Raw genomic sequence first — 9,403 nt, forward strand, 5'->3', positions numbered from 1 at the left:
ATTCATTGTATTAAATTAATTTAAACTACTCAACAGTCATTGATAATTTGCGGGCGTCTACCAGACATTAAGTTTGGGACACATAACATTTGATTATCTTGTTGCCGCTGAAACCGTCTACAGAAAACAAACATCTGTTCATCTAGTAAAGGCCATAAGTGACTAATAATAAAGGCTTGATTCGAGTTTTCTTTAAATACACGTGGTCAAGGCTGACATTGATGGGAGGGACGGTGGGCAACTGGAAATGCTTTACCCAGGCCTGTGGCGAGGGGACCACCCATAGTAAATCTTGTTTAGGCCCCGTGAATTTGTGACACCTTTGAGTGTACTTGAACTGTCAGCTTTACCAGCTTTTTTATATAAACAGAATTTAATTCTATCCATTCCTATTTCCCCAAATCTGCAGCCCTGGTGTGCAGTTTCCACATTGGTATGCATTTTTTGTTTCTCTTGAAATGTGCACATCACCAGCTTCCCCGAGACATCCATGTCACAGGGAGAAAAACAGATGAGTCCAGCCTCACCCCTTCACCCAGACTGTTTTGCTTCGATGTTCTCCCCTCCCCCACCCTTCCTCACTCTTTGTTCGCGTTCTGTCCTAACACCGCTGCTTGTGCTCCGATTGGTCAGCTCGTCGCTGGAGGCGGGGCCTTCGATGCACCAGTGTCATTTTCCCAGTTCGGCGAGAGATTACAGTGTCAGAGTCAGACCTCGCACGAAAGCGGCAGATATCGTCCGTTTTAACCTTTTCATTTTCACCCTTAAAACCTTAAATTCACCCGTAATGATCTTTATTAAACGAGGAGAGCACAAGCTAGCTCATTTCCCGTTAAAGAAAGAGAGGATTTGAAAACAAACATTTAGCTTTTGTCTGCTTTTTGTCGTGTCTGCCTTCTTCCTGCTTCTCTTTGTCTGGCGAAGATCACATATTTAAAGACTAAACGAGAGTGTATCGAGAAAAGCGAAACAGTGACAGATTAAAAAAAGGGTCGATCGTCTTCCTCAACCGTCTTCACGTCTTGTTGTGTCCAACTGGACCGGGAGCGAGAGTCTAATGCCCCCGGAGGATGAGCCCGGCCATCGAGGGAATGCAGACAGAGCAGCAGGGGTATTTGGGCAAAGGGGTGCTGCTTGATCCCTTCGTACATCAGGTGGGGGGACACTCGTGTGTGCTCCGTTTCGGGGAGCAGACGATATGCAAGCCCCTAATCCCCCGAGAGCACCAGTTTTACAAGAGCCTCCCTGCGGCTATGCGGAAGTTTACACCGCAATATAGAGGTAAGTAACCATTTAACATCTTATTCCGCCTTGTAACCTGGCCGCAAATGCTATTTCTCTTCTTTTTCTAAACCCCGATGTGATATTTGTCAGAATTTATGCGTTGTCAGTATGTTTGGCTTTAAAAAAACATCCTAGTTTGAAGGCCAGTAGCGTTTGGGTTACTGTGTTACCGCTAATCTCCACACGGGGGCGCTATTGTGAAGTCGCGCTTTTATAAAGCGGTGTTTTTAAAGTTTAAAGGCCCTTTTCAGGTAAGTCTTTCATTGGGTTCAAGAAACAAAGTCTAAATTCTGTTAAGACACTGTGCACAAGTGCCAAGGTTTTGGTGAAAGAAGATCTGATTGTGGACCTTTCTACCGAGCCTTTAATTTGAAGAGGATGGGACCAAAAGACTGTTGACAAATAATCCAGAGACTGTTTTCGCTTTCAAGATTAGCTGTCGTTCTTTGGGATTCACATGGATACAAGCTCAAGCTTTTATATTATCTCATCCCAGCATGTGTATGCTTTTTTCTATGCTTTTTTCTGTGCTTTATATTATGCTATCTCCTGCCCTTACTCTTCACACATCACAGCTTCAAATGCTCTTTCAATGACCTGTTTTTACCGGGCATCTGTTCTCCGTCGGATGGGGGATGGATATGAAATTATAACAATGTTTTGACATCAGATCTGCGATCCTCATTTCTTTCCTGGACTGTTAGAAATTGCCATCTGATGTCATGTTGAGTGCATTTGCCACTTTTCTAGATTGTTTCCTGTTTTAATCTGTGTTCATGTTCTAAATGGGAAGTGGGATTTGTGACGTTATTGTTATGATAATTAAGCACATTTCCGAATTTCCCAAATTATCATTACCCCATTGCAGTGTAATTTGCATTAATTGGATGTGGAAAACACATGTTATCTTAAAGAATAAAACCGGTTTAATTATCCTGGAAATAATGGTTCATGGTTTAAAAAATAGGCTTTAATCAAAATATGCAATATGACGTAAATACACTATTTTTCTTTTTCTTTTGGGCTGAAATTTCACTTGGACATATATATTTTGAAAATAACCCTAACCCCGTAGTGTATAATTTACTTGTGAAAAACATTTAATCAAACATTGCCATTTTTGACTCTTTTTTTTCTGGTCTGTTGTTCGTAATACAATTTATGACCATTTTTACAAACTGTGTTGCATTTTGTTCTTTATCTGATGCCTTTGATGTCTGTCTCGAATTTAAGTCTCGAAGTATTGTGGTTTGATCTTTGACAAATAAATAGTGTTGGTTTTATCATATGTTTAGCCTTATGTCATTTGTTTGGGGGATGTTTTTATGCTTGTGTGTTGATCGATTGGAAAAAGAGCTCTTATGTTTGATCTTGCGTGGTGATCCGTTGCAGCAAAGGCACAGCTACACGGCTGTTGTTTTTCTCAGCCTTCTCTCTCTCCTCAACCTCTTCATCTTTGTTTCATCCATTCTTTCTTTCTCTTCTTGCAAGTATTTCCCGTTGTTTGCTTATTTGTTGTGGATTGTGTGATTTCTATCAGGTTAGGAGCAGCCCGTGCTATCGGCTATAGCTTTTGTTAAAGACTGCCAAGCTTTTAAGCGCAAAAATATGAGAAGTGGGTAAGAGATGTTAAAAACCTCCCAGCTTGGAACTCTGACTACTACCTGTTTGCTGATGTAAAAGATGATACCGTTTCACTTTTGACCTTGTTCTTTTTTTGCATCTCTCTCTCTCTCTGCAGGCGAGGTGTCTGTGAGTTTCGAGGAAGATGAGGAAGGGAATTTGTGTCTTATTGCCTACCCGCTGCACAGTGAGCTCGGGGATCTGGAGAACGTGGACCCCTCGGCTGACCTGGAGCCCAAAAATAAGATGAAATGGGTCAGTAAGATGCTGCTGGACAACGAGGGCCACAGCAAAGACAGATCCAGAATTTCTAGAAAAGAGAAAGACAAAAGGTAAGGGAAGGGTTACATTTTAGGTTGCCTTTGTTCTGTATATTGTCAGTCAAAATGTATCCAAAATTTGTTCAATTGTTATCATTTTACCTGGTTGATAAAAAAATGCAGTATACTTCTATTAAAGGAGGAACTTAAGGATATATGGGCAACCTAGCAACCACATTGCAAAACCTTGGCAACCATTCACAACATTATAATGTCATAGCCGGTTTTACCGAAACCACCACCATTTAGAGGTTTAGTTTCTATGTAAAAAAGCTTTGTATTTAAAAATACGTTTTTTCATTTTTTTTTTCATTTTAATATAAAAAGAGATTGCTTCACACGTGCAAAAAATACATTTTGTAAGTTCCAACATATTACAACTCAAGCGCCCCATGATAACAACTCATGTTTTGTTCCTTGTGCAAAGCTATCCAGAATCCATCCGGTTACTGCTCCGAAGTTTTAAGCCCTAGTCCCCACTAACCCACGAGTACCAATGTCCTCAGTGATGAACATGTCCTGAATAAAACTAGTCTTTGTTCTCCTGTTATAATGGCCCGCTCAGCACATATCTGACTCACTGAGAACGTGGACGTTTACAGCATACTCGTCCTTACGTAGACGCATTGAGTGCACTGACCCACAGAGAGCTCAGCTGGGCCGAACAGATGCATTCTCAGTTCCTGGCAGCGTGACCCGTGCAAATGGGCGTTTTGAGCCAAGGTTTAGCAGAAGGTTATGTAACGGACGTAGCTTTGTGATTTAGTCTTGACCTCAGAGCGACTGAGGTTCAGCAAGAATGTGCTGTTTGACGGTCCTTTTCCAGGTACTGCGAGAAAATTATTTGTTGACACCTTGTGTGTGTCATAACGTACTGTCAATGATAAAATGGGGCAAAAAAAAACTTACATCAAAACTGTAAAAGTATTGTGAGAGCAGGCAAGTACATTTTATAATACATTTATGCATCTGGCAGACGCTTTTATCCAAAGAGACTTGCAATTGCATGATACTATACATTTGAGTATGTGCAGGGATCGAACCCATGACCTTGGCGTTGCTAGCGCCATGCTCTAACCACTGAACTACAGGAAAGCAGTACTACAGTACTACTATTTATTCATTACAACCAACCTATTAATAAATAAATTGCTTTAAGTGATCGTTTACCCTAAAATGAAAACTCGTCATTTACTCCCCCTCTTTTCATTTTAAACCTGTATGACTTTCTTTCTTCCGCAGAACACAAAATACAATATTTTTGAGAGAAATTGCCATTCACTTTTATTGCATGGACACAAAACCAATGCAAGTGAATGGGTGCTGATTAACAACATTCTTCAAAATATCTTCTCTTGTGTTCTGCGGAAGAAAAAAGTCATACAGGTTTGAAATGACAAGTGGTCAAGTAAATGACAGAATTTTTGGGGTGAGCTATCACTTTAAAGAGGTCAGACCCAATGAATGAGTCTAGCTAAGAAGCTGAAACCTAGTGTGTCTATCTGTCTGACCCACCTCCTTCATCTTTTCTCCAGTGTGAAACGCGAGGAGGAGTTAGAACGGCTCAAGCAGGCTGAAGTCTTCTACTACAGCCTGGAGAGAAGCAACGCTTCTGGCCCTCAGCTCAAGCACAACCCATGGAGCCTCAAGTGCCACCAACAACACCTGCAGCGGATGAAGGAGAATGCGAAACATCGCAACCAATACAGTATCCTGCCACCATTAACAATGAATGAATGCGTTTGCTATTTTACTGTACTTAGTTGTAGTACTTGCTTTAATCATTTAAATACAGCTTTATTTTGCTGTATGGAGAGCAGTGAGATGCGCAGTTGATTTGCAGTCACTGCAAAGAGTGACGGCACATTTAAATAAAGTGAATCGCCTTTGGCTGTGTTCACATTTGACTTCTTTTTTGAAAAAACAAAAGTTGACAATGGCGCTTTTTTAGTTGTGGTTACAAATAGCAGCCGGCAATGAAGGCAGCTTAGAGAGACCGGTTTCATAGGCAACATAACGGAATTCTATTTGAATTATAAACAGAGAACGTCTTTGCAAAAACTAATCACATATTTAAAAACTACAATACTAATTTCTCGCTAGAAATGCAATCAAACGTTATTGAAAGTGAAAATGAAACTTACATTTATACAAAACTATGCTCCAATGGGCGTTTTGGCAGCCATTTTATTTTTCGAGCTTGAGCCTTCTCGACCAATCACGTTCCTCGCATGTCATTATGGAAACGACAGGTCTCTGTCATTGGTTAGCTGTGAAAAAGTTGCTTGATGTAGGGTGTTTTTTTCAACCTCAAAAGACGCTCTGAGCTGCAGGAAAAGACGCCGGTGCTGGCGTTTAATAAAGCGCTCAGGACTTTTTTGAAAACACGGTTTACTCCATAGGATTATAATGTAAAATAGACGCTAGCAGCTTAAAAAATTAAGTCAAGTGTAAACACGGCCTTATATGATATATAGGAGTGACTCAAAATTGTCGAGCAATAGCCGTTAGTAAACATTTGAATATTTTGGTGTTTGTAAATATGAGAAAAAACTGAAATAAATATGAACAGGTAAAATTAAAATGAACAGGCTTCCGTGCTGCAGTGTGTACGCAGAATTGATGCTGATCAGGTGCACCTGAGCAGGACAATACACATCACTTTGCTCTGCATGTGATGCAGAACAAATGACGTCTGTTGATTAAAGGCTGTTGTTTTGTACAATAGGAAACGGTAACGCTTCTATTCCTATGCAAATTGACAATTTGAATTTCAAGAGAATTCAATCAGCATTTTAAGTAGGGCTGTGCCGATAAACGATATCATATCGAATCGCGATAGAATGTATTTCAAAAACGATGATAAGCTATTGGCATTTTGACTCGATATGGATTAATCTTACAGTCTAACAGAACGCAGAAATAAACACAACAACAGTCAGTCAGCGTTCAGCTTTTATCATGCGCGTCAAAGTACAAAGTCCATTTCATACTGCACTTGGCAAAGAAAACTCAACATGAGGAGGAAAACATTACTGGAAGCTGAAACAAAGGTGAAACTAACCTCGAGTTGTCATCACGCGGTTTATCAAGTGTCTTATTTTTTTCTCAATCGCCGGTTAAACAAAACAAACTTGAGGCACAATTGCAAGCGAGTTACTTCGAAACTCAAGCACAAACGTTTTTATATCCATCGTTAACATACCTGCTAACATGAGATGGTGCATATGAAACAAACCAGCGCTGCCATGTACAGATTAGAGATGTAATGAAGTGAGTTTGTGTGCACATTAAAATATTAAACCTTGTATGTAAGATGCTTGCATGATTAAAGAAATGTACTACAGTTTATGTGAGATGTCTTTAAGGTTCACTGAATGCATTGAATGAATCCCACTACTCGAGCAAGACATTATTGCAGCGTTATGTATGTGCGCAGGTGCTGAGCCAATAGCGTTCGAATGTACGCAGTAACGGAGCCCTTTCATTGGTTGAATGTACTGAATGAACACTCCCTTTACTTAACGAGTCAATGGAGTCAAAATGAGACTGAATGAACTGGTACATGTTGTTTATGGCCTAATATCCTCTGTGTTGCAACAGTGCATTCATTTAATTGAATTTTAACTGGTTAAAGGTTAACTTTTGTTAACAAACTGTATTTAAAATAGATTCTTTTAAATACAGTTTTTTTATTAAATATATATCGAAATAAATATCGTTATCGATCAATATAGAAAAAAACTATCGAGTTTACTTTTTTGCCATATCGCCCAGCCCTAATTTTAAGTCTTGCGTCAGTAAAACAAAGGTTGATGTAATGCAGTGTTAAAGAGGAAAGAGAATCTGTTTTCCTTGACCCAGAACCAGAATTCATCCTGTTGGAGAACCTCACGTGGCGTTACACGGTTCCATGCGTGCTTGATCTGAAGATGGGCACCAGGCAGCACGGTGATGACGCATCCGAGGAGAAGAAGGCCCTACATATCCGCAAGTGTCAGCAGAGTACATCAGCCAGTATAGGAGTGCGACTCTGTGGCATGCAGGTTAGCATATAATAGTAATATTAAAATATTGCTGTTTTTTATATTAGATTTTATTCTTTTTCAAAGCTAAAACTTAAATTTTTTTACAAAGTATTTACATTATTATTTGTGAAATAATAAATATTATTAATAGTATTGCTTTATGCGTTGCCTTACCATAGCTATATTTTTATTATACACATTTTATTATTATTTATTTTTTTAAAGAAATCAAATTGTTTTCATCGTTAATCAACATTTTGTCACAAATGCTGCTATATCTTAACTTTTGTTGAGCCCGGAACAATAATTATTGTAATGAACCCAGCAATGGCATGGTTTATTCATACGCTAAGCCCTCTTCACTTTCCCCACAGGTCTACCATTCAGACACGGGGCAGCTTATGTTCATGAACAAGTACCACGGCCGTAAACTGACCCTGTCTGGCTTTAAAGAGGCCATCTATCAGTTCTTCCACGATGGGAGGCATCTGAGGCAGGAACTCCTGTCACCCGTCCTGCGCCGACTGCAAGAAATGCAGGCGGCTCTGGAAGCCTGCGAAAGCTACCGCTTTTTCTCCAGCTCGCTCCTGATCATCTATGACGGAGACCCCCCGAGGTCCCGCCACTCTCCGGAGGATGGGCTCTCGGAAGAGGAAGAAGAGGAGGAAGAGGGCGGTGCTTACGGTTTCCCTCATGGCGCAGGTGCAGCTAGTAGCAGTTCCGCAGTGGTGCGACGCATGGCCAGGGCAGACAGCGGGCCGGTGGTGGACGTGCGCATGATTGACTTTGCCCATACCACGTGTCGCCATTACGGGGAGGACAGCGTTATTCACGAGGGCCAGGATAGTGGTTACATATTCGGCTTGGAGAACCTCATAACCATCATTTCCGAACTAGAAGATCACAGCACAGACTAAGCCACCGCTCAGCCCACTCCGTCCGAACTATAGAGCAGCATGACATTAAAAATGGGAAATGCAGTTCGTCTCATTGCTTATTTCTTTCTTGCCTGAAAAGTTCAGAAGTCAGTAAAATCTCAAAGCTCCACTTGTTCACTTGTTTTTTTATGTCTTTGTTAGGTTTTTTTCCAAGTTCACAGCGAATTCGAAAGGCTAGCATTCAGAGGTCACGTGATCTGCTTTCACCCTGTGATTCAGTAGCTTCACTCACAACCCCACTGTGCTGTTACAAATGTTTTTTTTTTTTTTAATTAAAAAAGTTCAAACGCATTGCAGACGACGTTACCTAAAAACTGTTTCCGATTCCATGCTCATTGTGTGAGAAAGTTCTGGAACTATTCGCCTGCTCTTGAGCGATCCTTATTGGATGAAGAAGAATAGTGGGCGCGGAAAGGGAAGACTGTTAACTGTCGCTCTACAACAAAGTTCCTTGCACCCATTATGAAGAGACGACTATATAGTTAGTTGACAGAAAGAGTCTATAATAAAGCTTTATTTATTTGTCATATTTCCTAAATAAACTAAAAAAGCAATGAAAAAGCGAATGGAGACATGACTACATTCCATGTTATTAATGTTACAATAATGATATTAATGAATATTATTATTTGACATGTTCCGATACCTCTGTCTTATCTGTTGTACATGGTATGTTGGAGGAAAATAAAACTTTTGTTTGTGTTCGGTTTCGATCTCGTACTGTGTGCTGCTTTGTTTGTTAACAAGTTGACGCCCTGGAATTATAAGGTTCTGTCTGAAATTTTATTCACTTTTTTTATTCTTATTCTGTGACAACTTATTAGCATTATGGGATGTTTTTTCTTTACGTTGTGTATATTTTGGGACCTTTTTAGATACAGATAGAACCTTATAATTCCAAGGAGATGAAGTGCTTTAAAATGTCAGAATATAACAAATCTATATTGGTAGCCTATTAAAAGTGCTGTTTTTAATTTTTTGGAGTATCTATTGACAGAAATGCAATACAATATACATAACTGTATTCAGAGGTGTATAAAGACTTGACATAATGAAGCATTATGTTTTTATTACCTTAGAATGAGCTATTTCTATCTACAGTACATTCGGGGTCCCCTTGCATGGAATTCGCCATGTTGTTTCTACAGTAGCCCTAAATGGACAAACTGCTCTACAGAGCTCGTTTCATAAATGCGTTATCTCCTTCGGC

The 9,403-nt window shown here is 39.9% G+C and overlaps 1 protein-coding gene across 1 annotated transcript; it reads left to right on the forward strand.

The window, feature by feature from the left end:
* Window positions 1–688: 688 nt before the first annotated feature.
* ip6k2a (inositol hexakisphosphate kinase 2a) lies at window positions 689–8,902 on the forward strand. Its single transcript, XM_057338285.1, has 5 exons — window positions 689–1,281; window positions 3,026–3,239; window positions 4,763–4,935; window positions 7,098–7,273; window positions 7,630–8,902. The coding sequence occupies exons 1-5, from the start codon at window positions 1,071–1,073 to the stop codon at window positions 8,170–8,172; spliced, it is 1,317 nt and encodes a 438-aa protein (XP_057194268.1). The 5' UTR covers window positions 689–1,070; the 3' UTR covers window positions 8,173–8,902.
* Window positions 8,903–9,403: the final 501 nt, after the last annotated feature.

This window comes from Triplophysa rosa, linkage group LG7 (assembly GCF_024868665.1).
Source record: "Triplophysa rosa linkage group LG7, Trosa_1v2, whole genome shotgun sequence".
NCBI lineage: Eukaryota > Metazoa > Chordata > Actinopteri > Cypriniformes > Nemacheilidae > Triplophysa > Triplophysa rosa.